We start from the raw sequence: 25465 nt of genomic DNA, 5'->3' as shown, positions 1-25465 counted from the left end.
ATAAACATTATCCTGATTAGAGGGGAGAAATAACTCTGAAAAAATAAAACACTGTTTGCAAAAAATGATGATACTTTAAAATATGGTTTAGAGTCTTCAAATATCCAAGAGGATTTGGTCACTATGGAACAGAAATAGGAAGCCATAAGAGGAGAAAAATGTTGAAATAAAGAAAGGAGCAGAAAAGGATTTAAATAAGAAAAAAGAATGTTAAGAAACTCAAAGGCCAAGAGCAAAACTAAAATTACATTGAAGACCATACACAATAGACCATACACTCCAGAAGTCAGAATTAATATGTAGAGGACCAATATACGAATTTTTCTGAATTAGGATGTAAAAGGAATGAAAGAAATGGGAGAGAGGAAAAGAGAAGACAAATAATAAGAAAGAAACAAAAATCCACCTTAAGAATTTTATTTGTTGTACAAGAGAAAAATGAAATAATAAGATCAGAAGCAATAATTAAAAAGAGAATAACAGAAAACTACTAGATGGAAGAAAGGCCTGAGTCTATAGATCAGAAGAGCTTTCTGAGATCCAACCAAAAAAATAAAAAGACCTCTTCTATCCAACATATAATTTTGAATAAATGAGAAAGATTATAAGAACAAAACAGGCTCTCTATAAAGAATATAATCAAGCTGTCCTCCAACTTCTCTACAAAGTACAAAAACAGTGGGCAGATACTTAAACGTATTTTCAATGGTGTATTCTGCCTGCCATTTTACGTACAGGAAAGGTGTGGTGGTACTATTTTTGGCACTCCCAGCAGCCACTTACCTCTCATTTTTCTTTTTTAAAGAAACTATTTATTTAGGAGACTGAGTTGAGCCCCAAGTGTGGATAGTAACAGATCTAAGCTAGCCAAGCTATTGCACTCCTCTTTGCCAGGTACCTATCCTCTTAGTCTCCTCTATAGCTATGAGTAGACATGTGATTCTGTTTTAACCAATGAAGTTGAACAGGAAAACCTGCTAGGAGCCTCCTAAGAAAGCCTTCGCTTTGCTTATAAGAAAGAGAACCATTATCAGAAAAAGACCTTTTGATGCCACTTCCACTCCATTCCAAATACAGTTTTGGTTTCTGAAGATGTAGTAGCCATCTTGCAGCTAGAGACAGCATGGATGAAGATAAGCTTTCAACAGGCTGAGAAGAGCCAAATGGAAGACTGAGGCTCAGAGCCCCAGGATGATATTACTGAGCCCTACTCCCATCCCCACAGACACTCCCAACTTCTTATTACGTTAGATCTTTGACTTTATTACTTAATCCTTGGTTAGGTTTTCTCTTACTCATTAATGAAAACACTGAAGATATAAATTTAATGGGAAAAAGCACAAAAAAGGATTCTATTATCATCAATGGATTATTTGAGAAACCATAGGCTAAACAAAATTAACAAGTTTCTCAAATGAAGGTTACATCAGAATTTTCACTAAATTAATGTACATTATGAATTTCCAAGAGATGAATTCCATGAAGTATGAAGCTTTTCTACAATTTATTTGATTGAGAAACTTTAGTTTTCCCTCTAGGAAGCATCTGGAAAAGTAAGATTCTATGTAAAAAGACCATAACAAATGATTATAAAATGCTGAGGTTAACATTTTGTCACCCAAGAACTCTATATTGAACCATATTTTTATTTCATGAACAAAGCTGACAGAACATTTTCAATCTGCAAAGGACTTGAAAAATGTATCTTTTGAGTAATCCCTCAATACTCACTATGAAAAATTATGAAAAAAGTTCTCTAGACAACTGAGTGATGCATTATAATTAACAATTCAAATATAAGGAATTTAAAGCATAAAGGAATGACAACGTAAACAAAAACTGTTTAGAGATAAATAAAATTAATTGTTGTACATGTAATGAAATCCTACCATTTGCAACAACATGAATGGACCTAGAGGTTATTATGCTGAGTGAAATAAGTCAGACAAAGATAAATACTATATGATTTTGCTTACATGTGAAATCTAGGAACAAAAAGAACAAACTAATCAAAAACAGACTCAAAAATATAGAGAACGCTCTGGTGATGGCCAGAGGGGAGGATTCTTGGGGGGCTGGAAGCATGGGGCGAAGGATTAAAGAAGTAAAAATTAGTAGTTGATAGGTGGTCATGGAGATGGGGAGCATGGCATAGGGAATGCAGTTAGCATTAATTGAATGGCTAAGTGGATAGCCAAATGAGAGAAAGAGCAATTAGGGGGATCATTTTATAAACTATATAAATGTCTAACAAATGTACTATATACTTAAAACAAATAAAATAAAATTTAAAATAAATAAATTTCAACTGAGTTAAATAAAAAATAAAAAAATTAAAAAAACAAATAAAAATAAATACAAAGACTAAAAATATTCTGAAAAAAAAAAGAATATTTCATGATTAAAAAGAGCTGTTTATTAATAATGGGACTTCTAGCCCAGGCAACATACTGTAGACCCATTTCTCCCTGCTTCCCTTCCAGGTACATCTATAACCCATGGAAACAATGTAAGAGGTAACCAAAGGAGAAGTCTCAAAGGTGCTAAGAGGAAGGAGAACCAGTTTGGGTTGCCCAGTACTGGAGGAGCAACATAGTGGCAAGATGTCTAACATTACCCCTCTTAATAGAGAAAGCAACCCAGATCTGATATTTCCTGTCCCTCTACCAACCAATAGAAAGCAGCCTGGATAGGCTCATTCTTTACCCAGATTGAATAGGAGTCCCTCAGACAACACCAGATAAGCCCACAATGGGCAGTGAGAGTCTACTGGGAGCTCCACTAACAAAAAACAGCTAAGGAAAGTGCTCTCCTTCCTTGACAGGTGTGAAATTCTCTTCCTCTGTGGTGTTAGAACACGATGGCCTCAGCAAGAGAAACCTCCATCCCCCAAAATGGCCTGGCCCAGGAAACTTCTGTTCCCATGGGCCTAAGACTCTCTTCCCCTGCCTAGAGATTGGGGGTAATGGTAAAATGGATCCCATCATAGATCCATTGCATCAAATGGATTTCAACCTGGCATGGGAAGCAGTCCATCTCCCATAGGCAGGTGACAATCCCACCACAAGAAGGGCCTGACTCAGGAAGTCTCTCCATTCTTGCCTGAGGGTCTTCTCTCCCAAGGAGAGACACCTGCCATCCTGGCCTAAGGAAACCCTTTCCAGGCCTTAAGCAGCACAAGGAGGGAGCAGTGGGAGTCCCCGAAGCACCAGGTACACCAAGCAGACCAAACAATTACCACAAAGGCTCTGAAATGAAGCTGTCATTGGAACCATGGCCCACACAATCCAGGACCTGTGTACTAATCTTAAACACGGTGACTTCTTACTTAAATAAAAGATTTGAATATAATCCAGAGTCTGCTAATATATTAGGAAAAATGTCCAGGATACAATACAAAATTACCCATCATATCAAGAACCAAGGAAATTACAACTTGAAAGAGAAAAGACATTTAAAGAGCCTCAACACCAAGATGAATCAAATGCTAGAATCATATGACAAGGATTTTAACAAAGACATCATCAAAATCCTTCAACAATCAATCATAAATTCTCTTGAAACAAATGAAAAATGAGAAAATCTCAACATGGAAATATGTTATAAAAAATGGAAATTCTAGAGCTGAAAAATAGAATTGCAAAAATAAAACAATTGCTGGATGGGATAATAGCGTAAAGATAGAGGTTAGAATCCATGAACTTGAAGATAGATAAATAGAGTTCACTCAATATGAACAACAGAAAGAAAAAATATTTTTAAATGTAACAGACCTTAGGGACCTACGGGGCAATAAAGAAGATCAAACACTCATCAGAGTCCCAGTGGTGGGGAAAGACTATTCAAAGAACTAATGGCCAAATTCTCCCAAATTTCCAAGAACACAAATCTATAAATTCAAAAAGTTGATCATACCTCAAACTGTATAAACTCAATTAAACTCATTTCAAGACATGTCATAATTAAGCTATAAAAAAATTAAAAACTTGGAAAAATTCTGGAAAGCAACCAGAGAGAAATGATGCATTCCTACAGTGGAGAACAGTTCGAACAACAACAGATTGCTCATCTGAAATTATGGAGGCCAGAAGGATTGGCACAACAATTTTTAAGTTCTGAAAAGGAAAGGACTATCATCTGTGGTAAATAATTGGCAAAATTATCCTTCAGGAATGAGGGGAAATCAAATCATTTTCGAATGAAGAAAAACTAAAAGAATTTGTCTCTATCAGACTTACGCCTAAAGAAAGTTCTTCAAACAAAAAGATGTAAGAAAGAATCTTGGAGTATTAAGAAGGAAGAGAGAATAACAGAAAGAGTAGAAATATGGGTACATACAACAGACTACCCTTTTTCTCATGAGTTTTGTAAATCATATATAATAATTGAGGCAAAAATTATAGTTCCATGTGATACTCAAGGCAATGATATTTTAAAAAGGGAAGATAAAAGGACCTAAATAGAAATGCTTTTTTGACGCCCCACTCAGAGGTAAAATGTTGATACCAGTAGATTGTGGTGTCACAAATGTATGTCATAATATCCAGTGCAACAGCTATGAAAACTATATAAAGAGATACACTCGAAAATACTGTAAATAAATCAAGATGGGATTCTTAAAAATGTTCAAATAACTCACAGGAAGACAAAACAATAACTGAAAAACAAGAATCAGAGGAAATAAACATAAAACAAATACTAGAATGGCAGACTTATGCACTTTGATAATTAATTTAAATGTAAATGGCCTAAGTATGTCAATCGAAAAAGAGAGATCGACAAAGTGCATAAAAAACACAATCTATTGTATGTTGTTTACAATAAATTCACTTAAAATTCAATAACATAGGATGAGAAAGTTACATCATGCAAATATTAATTTTAAGAAGCAGAAAAGGCTATATTAATATCCAAGGAAGAGCCTTGAGAGCAAGAAAATTACTAGAGGCAAGGTAGGACATAACAGTAAAAAGATAAATTCATCAAAAGAATCAATAAAAGGACATATGATCTTAAATGTGGACATACCAAAAAACAGAGTCTTGAAACATGAGGCAAAAATGAATATAACCAAAGGAGAAATAGACAAACTTGTAATTATAGCTGGGGCCTTCAGTACCTCTATCAGCAAATGATAAATTACTAGAGAAAAAAAAATCCACAAGTACGAAGAGGATCTAAACATCACAATGAACCAGGAGAATCCATCTGACATATATAGTACACTCCACTCAGCAACAGCAGAAAAGTACATTTTTAAAGTGCTCATAGAACACTCACTGACATAGACCACATCTGAGATCATTAAACAAAGTTCAAAAATTCAAATAATTAAAATCACGCAGAGTGTTTTCTTGGACCACGATGGAATCAAGTAGAAACCAGTAACATAAAAATAACAGGAAAATCTCTAAATACATAGAAATTTAACAACATAATTCTAAATAATTCATGGTTCAAAAGAGAGGATTCGAAGTAAATAAAAATATGGAGAATTGAATAAAGTGAAAATATAATATCAATAATATAAGTGCTTACAGCAGAAAAAAACTAGAAAAAAATAGAAAACAAACAAACAAGCAAACAAACAAAACAAGAAAACCCAAAATCCCAAAATAGGCAGAAAGAGAAAGAATAAAATTAAGATAAGATTAGAAGTCAATAAAATTGGAAACAAAAAACACTTGAGAAAATCAATGAAACAAAAAAGCAGATTCCTTGAAAAACTGAATAAAATTTGTAAGCCTTCAGTAAGAGTAACAAAAAATAAAAAGAGAAGACACAGATCACAAACTTCAAGAAAAAAAAATACGGAATATTGCTATAAACCTGCAACCATTAAAAAGATAACAAGGGAATACTATAAACAACTTTATATCCATAAATGCAACAACTTATAAGAATTAGACAAATTCCACAAAACCACAAACCGACAAAAACTCAGATAAAATAGATATCTTAATAGCTCTCCAAGTATTAAGGAAATTGAATTCATAATATAAAAGCTCCTGAAAAAAGAAATCTCCAGGCCCAGGTAGTTTCAGTGGAAAATTCTACCAAATATTTAAAAAAGAATTAACACCAATTTTACACAGTCTCTTTCATAAAATAGAAGAGACGGAAATAGTTCCCAAATCATTTTATGACACCTGATACCAAAATCAGACAAATGGTACCTTACAAAAAGTAAATTTCAGACTAATATCTCTGATGAACTTATATATAATAATCCTAATAAGATACTATCAAACTGTCCAATAATATATGTTAAAAAATCATACACCATGACAAAGTCACATTCATTTCAGATATGCAAGGTAAGTTGAATATTCAAAAATCGCCATGTCATCCAGTTATATAACATCCAGTTATAAAATAAGTCATAGGGATGTAATGTACAGGATAGGAAATAGAGTCAATAATACTGTTAATAATTACGTACAGTGACAGACATTTACTAGATTTACTGTAGTGATCTCTCTGAAATGTATATAAATGTTAGATCATTGTATCCCTGAAACTAATAAAATATTGTATGTCAACTATAACTAAAATTAAATTTTAAAAATGTAAACACATTTTTAAAAACTTCAAGAAGCTCTGGGCTAAGAAACCTTAATTATGTTCAAATTCAGGTTATGCTTTTTAATGAATATTATATATATAATATTTAATAATAAAAATAATGTGACTTTTATTGAGACCAAAACAAAAACTAAAGAATAAAAATTATATGTAATCATATCAGTTGACACAGATCATTCATGATAAAAACTTTCAGCAACTTAAGAATAAAGGGAGAATTAACTGAACTTGGTAAAGAGCAACTACAAAAATCCTACAGTAAACATCATACTCTTTGTGAAAGACTAAAAGTACTGAATGCATTCCTCAAAAGATTGGGAATAAGACAAGAATGTTTACTTTCATCACTGCTATTCAACATAATGCTGAAAGTTATAGCTGGCTTAATAAGGTAAGAGAAGTAAAAAAAAAAAGGCATACAGATTGGAAGAGAAGAAATAAAACAGTCTCTATTTGCTGCTCACATCACAATTTCAAGAAATAAGGTCACATTTCTATTTACTAACCACAAACATGTCACATTTATTCCAAGAAAAGATGAAATATTGAAATATATACTTGTTAAGGCAAAGCCAGAATTTGTATGTTGAAAATAATAAAATGTGGATAAAAGAAACCAAAGAGACCAAAATAAATGAGGAGACATATTGTGTTTATGGACTGGGAGACTCAGTATAATAAAGATGTCAATTCTCCCCAAATTCGTCAATAAGTTTAGTATAATTCTTACGAAGTTTTTAGCAAAGTTTTAGTAGACATAGACAAGCTTATTCTAGAATTCATATGAAAAACACAGACCCTAGGATAGATTAAAAAAGAAAAAAAGCTAAACTTAACATGAAAGAATAAAGCAGGAGGAATCATTTACTTGATTTTAGGGCTTACTATATAGTTATAGTAATCAAAACAGGGTGATATTGGCTGAGGGATAGACGTAGAAACAAATGGAGCAGAACAGAGGTCCCAAAATAGACCCACATAAATATGCTCAACTGACTTTTGACAAAATTGTTAAAGCAATTCAATAAATAAAGGACAGCCTTTTCAATAAATGGTGCTGAAGCAAGTTGGCATCCATAGGCAAAAATAAAATAAAATAAAACAGGACTTAAACCTCACACTTTCTATAAAATTTACTCAATATGAAACATGGACTTAAATGTAAAATACAAAACTATAAAACTTTTATTAAAAAACAGGAGAAAATCTTTGCAGTTTAGTGCGAGACAAAGAGTTCTTATACTTGACACAAGAAACACTGCAATGAGAAAAACTGATAAAGTGGACTTCAGCAAAATTAAAAAATTTTGCACTGCAAAAGCCCATTTAAAGAGGATGAAAAGATAAACTATGTACTTGGAGAACATATTTGCAAACAATATATCTAACAAAGGAGTAGTACCTAGAATATATAAAGAATTATCAAATCTTAACAGTAAAACAAAACAAAAACAACTATCCAGTTAGAAGATGGGCAAAAGACGTGAACAAACATGAAAAGAAAAGGATACATGAATGGTAAACAAGCACTGGAAAAGATTAGCCATCAGGAAAATGTAAATTAAACAATGAGACATCACTATATACCTATCGGAATGGCTAAAATAAAAAGAATGACAATACCAAAGCTGGTGAGGATATGGAAGAACTGGATCGCATACACATTTAAGTAATGTAAACTATTACTGTCACTCTGGAAAACAATTGGGTAGTTTCATATGAAACTAAACATGCAATTATCTTATGATCTAGCAATTACACTCAATGGCATTTATCCTAGAGAAGTGAAAATTTATGTTTACACAGAAACCTGCACACAAATGTTAGTAGCAGCTTTATTTATAATAACCAAACACTTGAAACAGCCCAGATGTCCCTCACAGGTAAATGGTTAAATAAACTGTGGCACATCCATACCATGATATGTTATTATTCATCAATAGGAAGGAGCAAACTTGATACACAACTACTTGAATGAATCTCAAGGATATTATGCTGAGTGAAAAAAAGTTAACCTATATATATATGGTTGTACAAAATGTTACCATCAGAGGAAATTTGGTAAGGTGTACATGGAATCTTTCTTAATTAGTTTTTAAAACAGTAATGTGAATCTATCATTATTTCAATACAAATTTTTAAAACCAGAATATATAATGCCAGATTAAATTAACAGAAATTGGGAAGTAAAAGGAAAGTCTGGAGTTATTTCTTCCTTTGACTTTAATTTTCAGACAAATATCATTTTAAATACATATTTCATAGAGGTAAGAATGAGTAAGGATTATAACAAAAGTGCTATCTTTGTATTTCATTTAGAAGATAAAGCATACAAAACAATCAGTATAGCAAAAGACAAAAAAAAAAAAAAAAAGGACATAGCTTAAAACCAAAAAGAATAATACAGGACTGTTGAACTGTGAAAAGATTGCCAATAAATTAAATCACACTGTTAAAAGACAAATTCTGTCATATTGGCTTATAAAAACAAATCTGACACTGTAATTTTTATAAAGAGGACACCTACGGAAGTTGAATTTTTTAAAGGAAAAGGATGGTTTAGGATATACCCAGTAAAGACAATGAAAATAAAATGAGATGAGGTTAGTATTAATATCAGAAAAGGAGCATTCAAGACAAAAATAGTGAATGGGCCAATAAGGCTATTTGTAAGTATAAATGCTAATTATGAAAAGAGAATGAAAATACCACAATCTTATTTAGTGAATAGCTCTATCTCCAAAATAAAGCCTGTACCTGTCCTCTTCTCATTACCTAGCTGCTCCCACCCTTGTGTAAGTCATCAGCATGCCTCTCTGACTCCTGAAATAGCTTCCTGAGTCCCCATTTCCATTCTTGCTCCCTACACTCCTACACAGCAGCAGTGATGTCATTTGCCACATGCCACTCCATTGCTTAAAACACTGTAACGAGTACAGCTACAACAAAAATCATATACGAACTCCTTGTCTTGTCGGGACCTGAGACAGAGCGGTCTCCCTTAGGTGTCAATTCACTCTTTCTTAATAACACAAAACCTCCACTTTAAAAACTGAGAACATGGCTGTCCATCGTTAGGCTTTATTCTGGACAGCAAGTTATATAAGATCAGTAAGTTCTAGAGATCTATTATACAGCATTATGTCTACAGCAAACAATATGGTATAGTTTAAATTTCTTAAAGGGTAAATCTTATTTTAAGTGTTCTTATCACACACACAAAATAATAGCAACAATAGTAGTAGTTATAATAATACAGAGGGGTGAGGAAACTTCAGGAGGAGATGGGTATGTCTATGGCCTGAATGACAATGATGATTTCACAGGAATATACTTATCCTAAAACTCATCAAATTGTGTGTGTTAAATATGTATAGCTTTTTTACATGTCAATCATAATCCCATAGAATGTTGTGTTTTGTTTTTTTAAATATCTCCAGGACACCATCCCTGAAGCACAGGAGATACCTGTCCCCTTCAGAAGCCTGCCTTTGGGTGCCACTTGTGGGTTTTAGAGGATTAGTCTGCCTGACCCCAGGAGTTCCCCAAAAGCTTTCATACCTCCCTTGCTTCTTTCTCTGCTTCCCTGAACTTTAATGCAAAATTCTACTCTTGACAGAGTTAGTCCAACCATCTTTCCTTTTTCTCCTGTCCTCTTTATTTAGGTAACTTTGAATGAAAACTCTGCTTTTCTGAGCCTCTACGGTATACGTATTATACATAAATCCTATTAGGCCTTTGAGGGTGAGTAGATTCGGTGAAAAAAAAAATAACTTTACATAGAACTTAGGGAGAGTCTATTGGCTCTATGAATTAAGTCACTGGTGCTGGACTTTCCTGATAATGTTACCAGTGACTTTTTCCTGGCTGAGGTCATCTGTCAGTCTATCCCAAGCCACAGACTCAGGAATTAGTCATGAATTCATTTAGAAGAGATTTCAAAATTACTTTAAACTTATATGTTTCCGATTATAAAATCAATTCCAACATGCTCCTAAAATGTGAGTTTTCAGCATACTAATTTGGATATAGGTGATTGATATGTTGAGGGACTGCAGCTAGCCTTGTGTCTCCTGTGGCTTCCATAGCAGAGGGCTACATGCAGCTGTGGGTGGGGGGCTGTCTCACAGAAGCCTTGCAAGAATTTCTTTCTTCTTGGTGGCTGGGAGCTGCAATTTTGATTATATGTATTTATACTTTCATATCAACTTTGTGCTTTGTTTACCATAACAATGAGCATATTAGAAACTTTTATCACTTTTTCTACCACTGGAAATGATTGTTTTAAAATGTCATTTTGTTTGAGATTTTAACTTCATTGCATAAAAACAGAATAGATTATATGGCCTAATTGTAGAAATTTCAGAAAATGAAAACAGGGATAAAGAAAAAATTACATTCACTTTATTCTAATCTATTATAATTAATATCATCAGAATTCTTACATTTTATCCAATTTTTATCTCTCTATGAATATAAGTGAATTTATAATAGATATAGAACAGCAATGTAATTATACTGTAAAGTCAATCTCTACAGATTGTAATGTGAAAACATTATTTTTAATAATTATATAATATTCCATCTTAACTGCATTTTTTACATCTGTGACTAATTTCAAACAAGAATTATTTTTAATTATAGGGTTTAAACATTTAAAAAGTTGTGACTAAGTATCTCCAGATAGTTTTTAGAAAAGTTTTACCATTTACCTTTCTACCAGTAGTATATGAGTTTGCCCATTTTATCTCACTCTTAACAGTGCTATTATCATAAGTTTTATTCTTTTCTAGTCTGATAAGAGAAAAACATTATTCAATTACAATTTTAATGGCCAATTCTTAGATTTCCAGGAAGACTGAACTGTTTTCTATGTTTATTGAAAGTATCTATCCATTGTCTTATGACTTCTCTTACTTCTCTATTGTCATGTTAAGAGGTTTTCATATTGCTTTAGAAATGCTCTTCACATATGCTTTATTCTATCAATTGCCATGTTATTTCTGGTTAGTTAATTTTGAAATATTCTTTTGATTTAATTGTTTAAGTTAAGAGTTTTTTTATTTTTGATATCTTTCATTGCTTTAATGCTTACAAAGGCATTTCCAAATTAGAAAATTAGTTACGTACTGACATGCAATTTCTTCCCCTTTTAGAAACAGTTAAAACTTATATAGGCATACCTCATTTTATTGCATTTTGCTTTACTGCTCTTCACAGATGTTGCATTTTTTTTATAAAGTGCAAGACCCTCTAATAGCAGAAAGATTATGACTTGCTTTATTAAGGTGTTCTGGAACTGAAGCTGCAATGTCTCCAACTTCGCTGGTAGTATTATATAAAGGCCAAACACACTCACGATTATGTGTAAGTCTGTAAAAAACCCAAATTTTCTGGATCTGAGTCAGACCACTAAGCCTGACTGGATGCTTGCCTCACATGACAAATCACTGAAATCTCAGGGGCTTGGTGGCTCTCAAACTTGGGTGAGCATCAGAGTCACCTGGAGGGCTTATGGAAACTCAGATGCTGGGCTCACCCCTGGTGTTTCTAATTCAGTGTTTCTGTATTCCTAACAACTCTGAAGTGCTGCTGCTGGTGGTGGTAGTTCAAGAAACACACTTGTAGACCCACTGCTGACACTAATGCTTTGCATCCTCAATATTCCACATGCAGTAAAACTGACCTGGGGATTCAAGCACTTGCTGTGTCAGCCTAACAGGCCTTGTGATGGGCATTGCTGCTGAAAGCTACTTAGGTTCCATTAGACAATTAAGAACTGAAGAGTAGCAGCTTTGGATCCAAAACTCTGATAGAGTGGCACATTGACAAAATATTGAGGGGTGAGCAATCCTGTTGGTGCCAGATTTGATGTGAGGAGAGACTCTGACTACTGGAATGCAAATGATCCTTAAATTAAAAAAAAGTAAAGGTCCTGGTGTTTTCTGCAACAAATGCCTCACAGGAATGAATATAATTTTTTTTAATTTAATTTTCTTTCCCTGCAACAATCAGCCTAATGGGACAAATAATCTCCAGTTTTGCAGATGAAAAAATTATAGAAGTTAAATAGCTGCCTCGCTAGTTGGGGACTGCATTTTCTTTTCTTTAATTTTCTTTTTCTGATTATAGAAGTAACACATGCCCACTGTCAAGATTTTGAAAAATACATAGAGATATGATCACTCATCATCCTACTACACATAAAAAATCACTTTTGGGAATAGCACCAACTGATAAATAGCTGCTTTTGCAGAATTAGACTTGATTTTATTTTTACCTCGACACTGTAGGGTAGAAAGCCAGTAGGAGGAAACACGGGAAACAGATTTGATTGGCAAGACAATTCTAATGCCTGGTAAGATCACTTCTCAGAATATAGAAAGCAGCCATAGTCACAGGTTTCCTCTAAGGTAGGAAAAAACCAAAAGCCTCGGGGAAGTGAAAGGCTATGGCATCAATGTTGGATCAGAAATTGAAGCTTAATTATAGAATCTTTACCTTTTGTGGTAGCCAGCCTCCAAGAGGCTCCCGAATGACCCTTGCCTCCAGAGTTAGGCTTCTCCACCCTGATTAGAAATGACCTGCACAACCAAGAGGATATTGCAGAAATGATGGAGTTTGACTCCCAAAGCTAGGTCATAAAAGATATTGTTGCTTCTCTCTTGTCCTCTCTTAGATCAGCTGTTTTGAGGGAAGCTAGCTGCCATGTCACAAGGACACTTAAAAAGCATTATGGAGATGTCCATGTGCCAAGGACTTGAGGTCTCCTGCCAACCATGTGATTGAGCCATTATGAAGCACATCCTCTAGGTCCAGTCAAACCTGCAGATGATCATAGCCTCAGCCAGCATCTTGACTGCAACCTCACGAGAGATCCTGAGCCAGAACCACACAACTAAGCTGTTTTCAAACTCCCAACTCACAGAAACTGTGAGATAGTAAATATTTACCATTATTTTATGTCGCTAGCGTTTGGTGTAATGTATTATGCAGCAAATAGATCATTAATACACGCTGCCATTATATCTGTTTCCACAGGAAGCTGACTTTGTCCCTTGTGGGAAGCCTTGTGAAAGTGTCTTAAATAAATGGTCTCCTTTCTAGAATATTTGTACCTCCTAATATCAATATCCCCTGACTGGATATCAATACAGAAAGCTGTCTTTCTGCTGCTCGTTTTCAGCCTATACCATCTTCAACATATTCTATACCACGATGGCAAAGCAAGTATATACATGTACATATGCACACATGTCGATGCACACAAACAATTTTCCTTTAAACCTGAAAAATCACTAAATTATTAAAGCACTGGAAATACGAACTTTTTTTCCAGGAAGAATCAGATGTTCTAGATGTTTTAAGTTCCATTTTTCACTCTGTCTCTGAATGGACGGATGGCAGGGGGAGACAGGCAGCTGACTACTGAGAATTGATAGATGTGTCTGTTCTCCTTTGCTAGTAATAAAATTCTGAGCTGGGTGAGCATCAGCAGGAGAAGAAAGCCACAGCCACAAGTCCATGCATTCCTGCGTTTATTTAATATTCTAGAATGAAATCACAGCTACGAGTCCTTGCATTTCTTCATTTATTTAATATTTTAGAATGGAATTTTCCCCCTTTACTCTCATTTTCCCATTTCATTTATCACTCTGGGTGAGGAGGAGATCTTCGGTAAGACAAAAACACAGAGAATTTGTGAGAATAATAGCCTGTCCATATGCTATCCTTTATATTCTCATTACTATTTTGTAACTCCATGTGAAACTAGTATAATATTGTATGCCAACTTCAATTGAAAAATAAGATTTTTTTAAAAATAGCGTGTCTAAATAATGGTAGCAGCAGTGAATATATTGTGAGGGGAATATTTCTTTGCCATGTAGATGTTCTACTATGAAGAACCTGGAAGGCATGAAACTCTAAGTACCTTCCTCTCCAGTACAGGGGCTGAGAAGAATGCTTAGAGCGGAGTGTGAAAGGCCTTGCAGCATTTTCCTAGGCTAGAGTGGCCCCTAAAGGCAAATGGTAAAAATCATTCAAAGGAGGGGGATAATGGAGAGCAGAGAAGATGGAAAACCAGGGCGAGAAAGAACTCCAGATGCTCATTCAAAGTGGATCTGTATGTGTTAAAAGATGACCAGATGTGAAACAGTGTTTCTCCACCTTCTTAACTATGTATTTATTTTTATTTTTCCCAGAGTACTCAACCTATATTTCCTTCCAAGTATGGAGTTGTACCTGAAGGGTTACCTATAAAATTACATGTGAAATATTCTTGTTGCATGGCAACTAAAATCTAGGAAGACAATTCTAGGAGACACTTTTCCTGATGTGTCTCAGCAGCATGGAGGTCAGAGGCCCAGTCTCACTCTCCCCTGCCCTGGGATGCTCCAGAAACAGGTTCTGTCTCTCTGCTCATATTCATCTATTCAACTTCCCCTGGTGAGCTTACTCTTGCCTATGATTTCACCCACCATCTCTGGTGAATCCCAGGGGTTTTAGCACTGGTCTCTCGACTGTGATCCATTTCTGATTTCAGCTATATATAGACTTTCTGTTTTCTCTTGGTTATCTGACCCTCACCTTACACTCAGCATGTCCAATTTAGAGTTCAATTCCACAAAGACTTCTTTTCTCCATGATCTTATTCCAGTCAATTAAAGCCAGCTGGGAACCTTGGTGTCCTCTCAACTCTTCTCATTCATCAAGACCTAAATCCATTCTGACAGTAGTACTGGGGTTTTGCCCTTTAAATTGTACCTTCTATCAAACAAAATAGACACCAAAATCAAAAAGGTACAAAAAAGATACTGAGGGACACTTCATAATTATAAAGTGAATCATGTACCAAGAAGACATAACACCAATTAATATCTATGCTCCCAATCAGGGAGCCCAGAAATATGTAAAGCAATTACTAACAGAACTAAAGGCAGAAACAGACCAAAACAATATCATAGTAGGGGACCTAAATACCCCACTCTTGAATATGGACAGATCATCCAAGCAGAAAGTCAATAAGGAAATAACATTCTTATATGAAACATTAGATCAACTGGACATAATTGACATTTACAGAGTCTTCCATTCCATAACAGCTGCTTATACAATTTTCTCTAGTGCACATAGAACATTCTCAAGAACTGATCACATACTGGGACACAGAAATAGCCTCAACAAATATAAGAGGGTTGAAATCATACCAATCATATTCTCTGATCATAATGCTTTGAAACTAAAGATCAACTATAAAAAGAAAGTAGAAAGAACCACAAATACATGGAGATTAAACAACATACTATTGAAAAATAACTAGGTCAGAGAAGAAATAGTAAGAGATCAAGAGATACATAGAAATGAATGATAATGATAGTACAACATGTCAAAACTTTTGGGACACTGCAAAAGCAGTCATGGGAGGAAAGTTCTTATTATTACATGCCTACCTCCAAAAACAACAACAAACCAAAATAAACAACCTAACACTTCATCTTAAAAAACTAGAAAAGGAAGAACAAATGAGGGCTAAAGTCAGTAAAAGGAAAGAAATAATCAGAATTAGAGCAGAAATAAATGAAATTGAAAACAAACAAAAAAATAAAAAAAAAATAGATGCAACAAAGAGCTGGTTCTTTGAAAAGTTTAATAAAATTGGCAAGCCTCTAGTTAGGCTCACTAAAGAAAAAAAGAGAAAGGACACAAATAAATAAAATCAGAAATGAAAGAGGGGAAATTACAACAGACATTGCAGAAATATAAAGGCTCATATAAGAATACTATGAAAAAGTATATAACACCAAATATAGTAACCTAGAAAAAATGGACCAGTACTTAGAAAAACACAACCTTCCCAGGCTGAATCAAGAACTGGAAAATCTAATAGACCGATCAGCAGTATAAAAATTGAAACAATTATCAAAAACCTACTCAAAAGTAAAAGTCTAAGACCAGATGGCTTCACCAGTGAATTCTACCAAACATTCAAAGAAGATTTAATACCTATTCTCCTCAAACTCTTCCAAAAAATCAAAGAAGAGGCAGTCGCCAACTCATTTTATGAGGCCAATATTACCCTGATACCAAAACCTGGTAAAGATAACACAAATAAAGAAAACTACAGACCAATATCTCTCATGAACACAGATGCAAAATCCTAAATAAGATACTAGCAAAAAGAATATAGCAACATCTTAAAAAGATTATAGACCACGATCAAGCGGGCTTCATCCCAGAGGCACAGGGATGGTTCAACATATGCAAATCAATTAATGTGATACACCACATAAACAAATTTAAAACTACGAATCATGCGATCATATCAATAGATGCAGAAAAAGCCTCCAACAAGATACAGCATCCATTTATGATCAAAACACATAACAAAATTGGTATAGAAGGAAAATACCTTAATATAATAAAAACCATATATGACAAGCCCTCAGTCGACATTCTACTTAATAGTGAAAAACTAAAAACCTTCCCTCTAAGATCAGGAACAAGGCAAGGCTGTCCACTATTGCCACTGTTATTCAATAAAACATCGGAGGTCCTAGCGAGTGCAATCAGGCAAGAGAAAGATATAAAGGCATCCAAATAGGAAACGAAGAACTCTAACTATTTGGTGAACATGATTCTCTATATAGAAAACCCTAAAGACTCCACAAGAACACTACTGGAAACAATAAGCAAATACAATAAAGTTTCTGGATACAAAATCAATGTTAAAAAATTCATAGTGTTCCTATACTTTAAAAATAAAATGTCAGAAAAAGAATTTGAAAAAAATAATTCTTTTTGAAATTGCAACAAAAAAAATAAAATACCTAGGAATAAATTTAACGAAACATGTGAAGGACCTAAGTAATGAAAACTATAAGAAAGAAATCGAAAAAGATACTAAGAAATGGAAAGATATTCCATGTTCTTGGTTTGGAGGAATCAACATAGTTAAAATGACCTTATTATCTAAAGCATTACACTGATTTAATACAGTCCCCATCAAAATATCATTGGTATTTTTTAAAGAAAAAAAAATCTTCAGATTTGTATAGAAGTACAAAAGACCTTGAATTGCCAAAGCCATCCTGAGAAAAAAGAATGAGGCTGGAGGCATAACTCTGCCTGACTTCAAATTATACTATAAAGTGGCAGTACTCAAAATGGCATGGTATTGGCAGCAAAACAGACACACAGATCGGTGGAACAGAATTGAGAATCCAGAAGTAAACCCATATTTATATGGGCAAATAATTTTTGACAAAAAAGCCAAAAACATACAGTGGAAAAAGGAAAGCCTCTTCAATAAATAGTGCTGGGAAAACTGGAAAGCCACCTGCAAAAGAATCAAACTACACTGTTGTCTATTACCACACACCAAAATTAACTCAAAATGGATTAAGGACCTGAATATAAGACCCAAAACAATAAAATGCATAGATGAAAACATAGGAACTAAACTCGAGGACCTTGGACTTAAAGAGGATTTTATGAATTTGACCTCAAAGGCAAGGGAAGTTAAGGCAAAAATAAATGAATGAGATTACATCAAACTAATAAGCTTCTGCTCAGCAAAAGAAACCATCGACAAGGTAAAGAGACAACCATCTGAATGGAAAAATATATTTGCAAGCAATGCCTCCGAGAAGGGCCTAATATCCAAAATATACAAAGAACTCATACGACTCAATAACGAAAACAACAACAAAAACAAATGATCCAATCAAAAAATGGGCTGAGGACCTGAACAAACATTTCTCCCTAGAGGACATACAAATGGCCAACAAATATATGAAAGGATGCTCAATATCACTAGCTTTTAAGAAAATGCAAATCAAAACCATAATGAGATACCATTTCACACCTGCTAGAATAGCAATAATCAACAGGACAAGTAATAACAAATGTTGGAGAGGATGTGGAGAAATAGAAACCCTCATACACTGCTGGTGGGACTGCAAATTGGTATAGCCACTACGGAAACCAGTATGGAGGTTCCTCAAAAAACTAAAAATTGATCTACCATATTATCCAGCAATCCCTCTACTAGGTATTTACCCCAAAGACTTGAAAACCCATATCCAAAAATATATTTACACACCAATGTTCATAGCAGCATTATTCACAGTGACCATTACATGGAAGGAACTGAAATGCCCTACAATAGATGATTGGCTAAAGAAGCTGTAGTACATATATACAATGGAATACTACTCAGCCATAAGAAGAAATGAAATACTGCCCTTTGCAATGACATGGATGGACCTTGAAATAACCATATTAGGTGAAATAAGCCAGACAGGTTGAAAACCACATGATATCACTTATATGTGGAATATAAAGCTAAAAGCAATAAATGAACAGGACAAACAGAGACTCATGGAATGGACAATGGACTAGTGGTTCCCAGAGGGGAAGGAGGAAAAATAAAAAAAAAAATAAAATGTTTATATAAACTTGGGAAAAAAATTAAACAATAAAATGGAAAAAAATAAAATGAAAAATTTTTTTAATAAAAAAATAAATTGTTCTTTTATTATGGTCAATTAATTTCCTATGCTCATTGCCTCCACCCTTTTCAAACTCTACAAAGGTCTGGAATTCTTTTTTCTCTTTTTGCTCACTTAATCCCCCCAAAATTTTAAGGTTTGAAACAAATATCCAAATTTCCTGAAGCCTCATCTTACTGCTCAAAAAATGTTATTCAGGTCCTACTGTGTGCAATTATCCAGGTGCCAAGGGCACTACAACAATGAAGTCTCTAGCTTCAAGGAGATTACAGTCTAGAAACCATCACACCAATTAATCACTTCTTTATTTTCTATCTCTTAGTTGTATTTCCCTGACCAAATTCTGAAATAGCCAGAAATGTGTCTTAAATGTCTTTTGTAAAACCCACAGTAATAACATGTTATGTGCCCTGTTGGACTACAGGGCACATAACATGTTCTTATTACTTGTTGGTTATGTGCTAGATCAGTAACAGAATCATACTAGAGGTACATGTCGACTGCTATTCTTATCTAGGTTACAGAAATATCTTTGGTTAAGGAAAAAAATGCATCAAGAAATTAAAGAAACCATGACATGTTTGAATGGTGTTTTACAAGTATAACTAATAATTCAATTTAACTTGTCAAATTATTTGATTCAAATTTTGTAATATAATGATTAATAACCCATTCCCCAAATACTGTAATCACATTATGAGATTTAAAAACTAATATAATAATGATTCATACCACTTTTGGAATTTCCTAAGAGATTTTACAAGACAGAAATGGGAGCAAATTGAGAAGCTTTGAATACAACTTCTTAGAGAAAACCACTCTGCACTATTAAGGACAAGAGTATTGATAAAATCCAAACACATAGAACAACTATCACATCCTCTCAGCAAGGGTCTCCTAGACCTGAGACAGAACTGGGATCAATTAATTCTGATACATCCTTTTTAAGTGAGCCTAGGAAAAACACTTTTGTGAATCAGAAGTGGAGGAATCCCATTTCTCCAAAATGTAAAAATATTTTTGATATAGGAAAAAATAGAGAAATATTTCATTTCTCCAACCCTTAAATGAGTATAACTTTGAATCTTTGTTTAGAGGACCTAGTATGGACCTCAGTTTAAACACTGAGGAATATATGTCATTCCAGCCCAGAAGAGATCGTCATGTGCTGAACAGAAGCTTAAGAACTCAAATTAAAAATTACTCTAAGACACATTTACGGTCAAACTTTATCTTTAAAAACAAAATTCTTACTCACCTGCCAGAATATGCTATCTATTGTGTTTCCAAGAAAACCATCACGACCTTCTGAAGACACGAGTTTGGGGCCAAGAATTGTCATGAATTCATCAAAATCCACCTGGCCATCCCCTGGAAAGAGAAGATATAAATATGAATAGAAAAGTAGTTGAAATTTACCTACTATACCCCATGCAATAAACATCTGCATGTTTTTCTCTTTGGCATGACTTCAATAAATAAATAATTAGTAGTATTACTTAAAATTATACAACATTCTTAAAATACCAAAAGGAACACAAGAAATTATTGGCAATTATTAGTACATCCAGAACCACATATTCCTAATTATTAGTCAGTATTTCTATCTAAATACCCTACCAGTATCTCCTATTTAAATGGTCTCACGTCCCACCTGCTATACCTCCTGAACTGCAAATTGCCGAGCTGTACATGGTAGAAATTGCAGCTTCATCCCTATCTCTTCCTTCATCTTTGTTGCTGACACATAATTTAGTCATCAAGTTTTATTGAATTCACCTCTGTGGCTACTCTATTTTCCTTGTTAAAGATTATGGTGGTAAAATTATTTCAAGAATCCATGTTCCTAGTTATAATTATGATGTTACTAGTAGAATGACTTTCTATCCTCATTCTCTCCTCTACACTATCTTCCAAACAGTTCTGAGTTTACTTCCCCCTAAGCATACCTGATCACACTTTATAAATCCATGGCATTTCTGAAAATAAACAAACCACCCTCAGGATAGCATTCAAGTCCCACTGTCTCTTTTGCCATCTTTTGCTCACCACCTCTGCACAAAATGCCATGTTCTTTCAGAGCTCTTAGACTCTGTACATCTGGGATACCATCCCTACTTGTCTACCCAGTGAATGCTGTCTCTTTCTCTAAGATGGAGCTTAAATATCATATTCTCTTTTCTTTCTGACACTTCTTCATCTCACTAGACAGAGTGGCCAAACTTCTGCCTCTCCTACTAACTTAATGTACATCCATTATAGAACTTATCACCCTGTATCATAGTCACTCATTTGCATGTTATCTCCCACCTGGACTGTGAGCTCTGCAATGTCAGGAACCTACTCTGAAACTTCCTTGAATATTCAACACCATGGTGGGCACTCAGTATGTACTTATAGAATGATGAATGCTCTCTTGCTTGTTGTTTCTTTGCTCAGTTCAACATACATTGGGTCTTTCATGCTAGAGCTAACAATGATCAAAAGTGGACATGAGCCAGCTCAGACACACCTTCAAGGTATTGTCCAAGGCTCAATAACTCATCAGTGTGGTGCTCTGCACCCTTAGGACTGCTCAAGAGAGTGTCTCCACCAAGAGCTCACCACATCTTGGCCACAGCAGTGAAAATGATGCAGATGTCTGCACAGAAGTTTGTCAAAGTACAAAAACATCGATCCACACCCAGAGTGCAATTGCCTTTAAAGACGCTTCATTCAAAATCTATTTCAAAAAGCCAAGCAGATGACATCATCAAGTAGTCAATAATTAAGATAAAACTTTCTAGAGGATAAGAAAGGGATGAAAAGTCAGTGAGATAGGAAAGATTTAGCCACCAAATGGGGTGGGTCACTGAAAGGAAATTCATTTCTCTCTCACCATTCAACAAGATAAAGGGATCTGGTCATCATAATAAAGTTATCTCAAGCAACAATGAGTTACTATCTTGCCTTTCAAATTAGCAAATATTTCTAAGAAGAGTATTGCTTAATGCTGGCAGAGGTCCAGAGAAGAGGTAGGCTCTTTTCTGCATTACTAGTATATTCATCTGGATATTGATTGGCAGTACTTTAGATGCTATAACGTGCTGGTTCTTTTTGACATGATTACTTTACTTTTTAAAGAAAACTACAAAGCAAGGAGATTATCTTAAATGCAGAACAAGATGTTTGCCTAAAGATAGTCACCTGGTATTTGTGAAAGTGGAGCATTGGGAGCTGGATAAAGAGAATAGTCCTGTTTTCCTGGAATTCACACTAAGCTGGCTCCATGTAGCTCTATGTATTAGATTGACATTCTTGTTATGTACACACACCAACCCTCTGTGTGTATTACATACCATTGAGTTGACTCTAACTCCTGGCAACCCTATGAATGAGTGATGTCCATCGTGTACTGTCCTCGACAGCCCTGCTCAGCTCCTGCAGACTCATGCCCATGGCTTCTTTTATGGTGTCAATCCATCTCATATTTGTTTTTTCCTCTATTCCTGCTCACCCCCAAATCACTCTTGCTAGTTATAGCTGGGGCTGGAGAGCCAAAAAGTCTCAGACTAAAATGTTCATTCTCAATAGAGACAGTATCACCCTCAATGAAGTAAAAAGTGATTCTTAGGGGCTAAAAATAATCTTAGATATTATAATGGCCATAGGAGGACCACAATACATAAACAAATATGTTATATTTGTGTTATTGAAATTTCATGGAGGTAGGGTAACTAGGGATACAAATGTCTTAAAAGGCTCCTGGTGGTGAAGTTGGCTTTTTAAAAAAGAAGAAGAAGAAAGTCGAGAAACACTGGACTAGAAGATGTCCCAAGTACTATAGTTGTTCTTCCTCAGGCCTTCCCTCTGGAATGTTCATCTATTAGCAATGGGCATTATCTCTACTCTCTGTCACCTATGGAAAGGTCTAACAGTTCATAAGGCCTTAGCAGCTCAAGGGCATAAGTAGTTTTTTATAAAGACCTCATGAGACCTTAACTGAAATAAGTCCACCAGGCTGGGTCACTCGAGCTCCTGACCATGGTTTGGGGAGTAGTCCATAGGATGTGGCAAAACACCTTCTTCTCAGTGCCAGAAAAACTGGGCAGTTTTGAACAGTTCACCTTCTTGGCAAGAAGAAAGAAGCTACCCACCTTTCCAAAACCTCCCCCCAGGGTGATAAGAGTATAGTAGCAAAGAATCGATGCATTTCAAAGGTCCACATGAAACTTTGGTCAAAATCATCAATGCATGCTCACAGATGGTGCCTTGGCTGAGAACAGTAACACTAAAGCTGACAAACAGAAACAATGCTTTAGAACAATATGAAGGGAGCAGCTTGTTCACAGCTCAAATCCTTGGCTAGAGGGGAAGCTTAGGGGACAGTGCTCAGGACACTATACGCAGTGCCAACTGCAATGCAGGAGTACAGGTGGCTTGGCAGAGACTTTCTGCTACTTGGAGGAGAGGTCTAGTTCATGGAAAGATTTGCCTCTAGCTCTTTAGCAGAGGACATCTGGAACATCAATTTTTTTATTAGTCAAATTATGACCATCCCCTCCCTTTCTAAATATCATTGAGCAAAGGGAGATTCCTGCAGACCTACTATGGTAGAAATAGTCATGGTGGGGTCCCCTCATCTCTATTTCTCAGCTCTGGCTCTCATGTGTATACATAGCACATTTTCTGCAGACCTTCCATAAATGAAGACTCCTCCTACTACCACATAACTTGTATACTCATCTGGGTATTTTCTTATAGTCAGTAAGTGTCTGATAAATGCCTGATACAGCAGTACAAAGTTCTATTCAGATTAAGCTGAGTAAAAACTCTCTTCAGCAGATCCTATTTTAGCAGACAAACAGAACTGAGCTATCAATGCTAGTCCCAGAAGACTAGCCTTCACATCCCCATCCCTCGCTCCATCCATCTCTGGAGAAATGAGACAATTAGAATCTCTGAAAGAGGTTTTTCACCAAGTACCTTACACAAAAACCATTCCCAGGCTGAAGTAAGGTCTGGAAAGTCTGATGATAATCAAGCTATCTAAGATTTACTGAGCACTCATAAAATATTAGGCACTATTCAAAGAATTTTCTATACACTAGTTCATTTAAGTCTTCCAGCAGCCCATTTTACAGATGAGAAAACCAAGGCACAGAAAAGTTCAGTAGCTTACAGAAGCTCACGCAGAGAACAGAACTGGGATTCCAAACCAAGCAGTCTGTGTTTTTGCTGTTTCTCTGGAGGCTGGGTCATGGATAGGCTCTGTCTGAAACATGCTTTCCTCTGATCCTAGTGTTCCCTGGAAGGGAAGTGCTATGGCTGCCTGGTACCTGGAGGAAAACTGAATTCTAAATTGCTCTCTCTAATATAGCTGTTGTGTCTCAGGTCAACCTCGATAGGCCTGTTTTAATAATTTAAAAGAGTAATAATAAGTAATAAGAAATATTTATTTAACACTTGCTTTACGTCAAACACAGAGCTGAGGGCTTTACATTTATTATCTTGTTTGATTCTAGCCCAACACTATGAACATGTTCTCACCTTCCATTTTACTCATAAGAAAACTTAGGCAAGAAGAGGTTAAAAGTAATTAGAACAAGCCTACACAGCTAGCATATGCCAGCACAGGGACTCAGCCTGGAACTCTGATATTGACTTCCACATTGCACCCTACATCTGCCTGCATCAGAACCCCAGCATAAGTCCTAGCATAGGTTCATATCTCTTCTCAAAGTTTGAAAGTAGAACATGTTTTGCTATGTGGGCATTTAAGAAGGAATTTAGTGGGAAATTGGGAGAGATGGCCATCAGGGGCCTTAGTGCAAAAGATAATTGCCTGACAGCCATTTATTTGATCTCCAAGTTAATATTTTATGAGTGTAAAATGTGTGTGTGGGGGGGGTAAAGGGGTCTCAGTAATTCCTCGTGTATAGTCAATTCTCAGTGGACTCAGTTCTTTCACATACAACCCTCCAGGCATCTGAAACCTTTTCTACCTAAAAAGATTGGGCTAATGAAAGAGGCCTGTCCAAGCCTGGCATGATGACATGCTCCCAAAGACAAGGTTGGGGAATCTTCTCAGGCCTGCCACCTTTCCTAGAATGTGGTAGGTTCTGAATGCAAAAACTTCATTTTATTAAATTGTTTAACCAATCTTGAACAAGCAAGTAATCACAGAATGAAAGAATAGAATTCACTCCTACCAGAGATACAGGGAAGAAGCATGAAAACTACACAAACTGACTAAATAGTAAACCAGATTGTATGCAAAGCCTGCTTCACAGAAACCTGGTTGATCAGCCATACAGCTGAACCATGAGGAACAAAGGAAGATTCTTGCTGAGATTACTAACAACTACTTATCTGTACCTTAACACTTA

The 25465-nt window shown here is 35.2% G+C and overlaps 1 protein-coding gene across 6 annotated transcripts in view; it reads right to left on the bottom strand.

Moving 5' to 3' along the window:
* The window catches only part of CALN1 (calneuron 1), a 520980-nt gene that overhangs the window by 156820 nt on the left and 338695 nt on the right, over positions 1 to 25465 (bottom strand). For all 6 annotated transcript variants that reach the window (XM_016138511.2, XM_016138512.2, XM_016138515.2 and 3 more), the window contains one exon: positions 20356 to 20468. In XM_016138511.2, the coding sequence (XP_015993997.1) occupies positions 20356 to 20468 (113 nt within the window). The remainder of the gene's footprint in view (positions 1 to 20355; positions 20469 to 25465) is intronic.

This window comes from Rousettus aegyptiacus, unplaced genomic scaffold (assembly GCF_014176215.1).
Source record: "Rousettus aegyptiacus isolate mRouAeg1 unplaced genomic scaffold, mRouAeg1.p scaffold_m13_p_8, whole genome shotgun sequence".
Taxonomy (NCBI): Eukaryota; Metazoa; Chordata; class Mammalia; order Chiroptera; family Pteropodidae; genus Rousettus; species Rousettus aegyptiacus.
The sequence above is the reverse complement of the archived record's forward strand: the minus strand, read 5'-3'. Positions and strand labels throughout refer to the sequence as shown.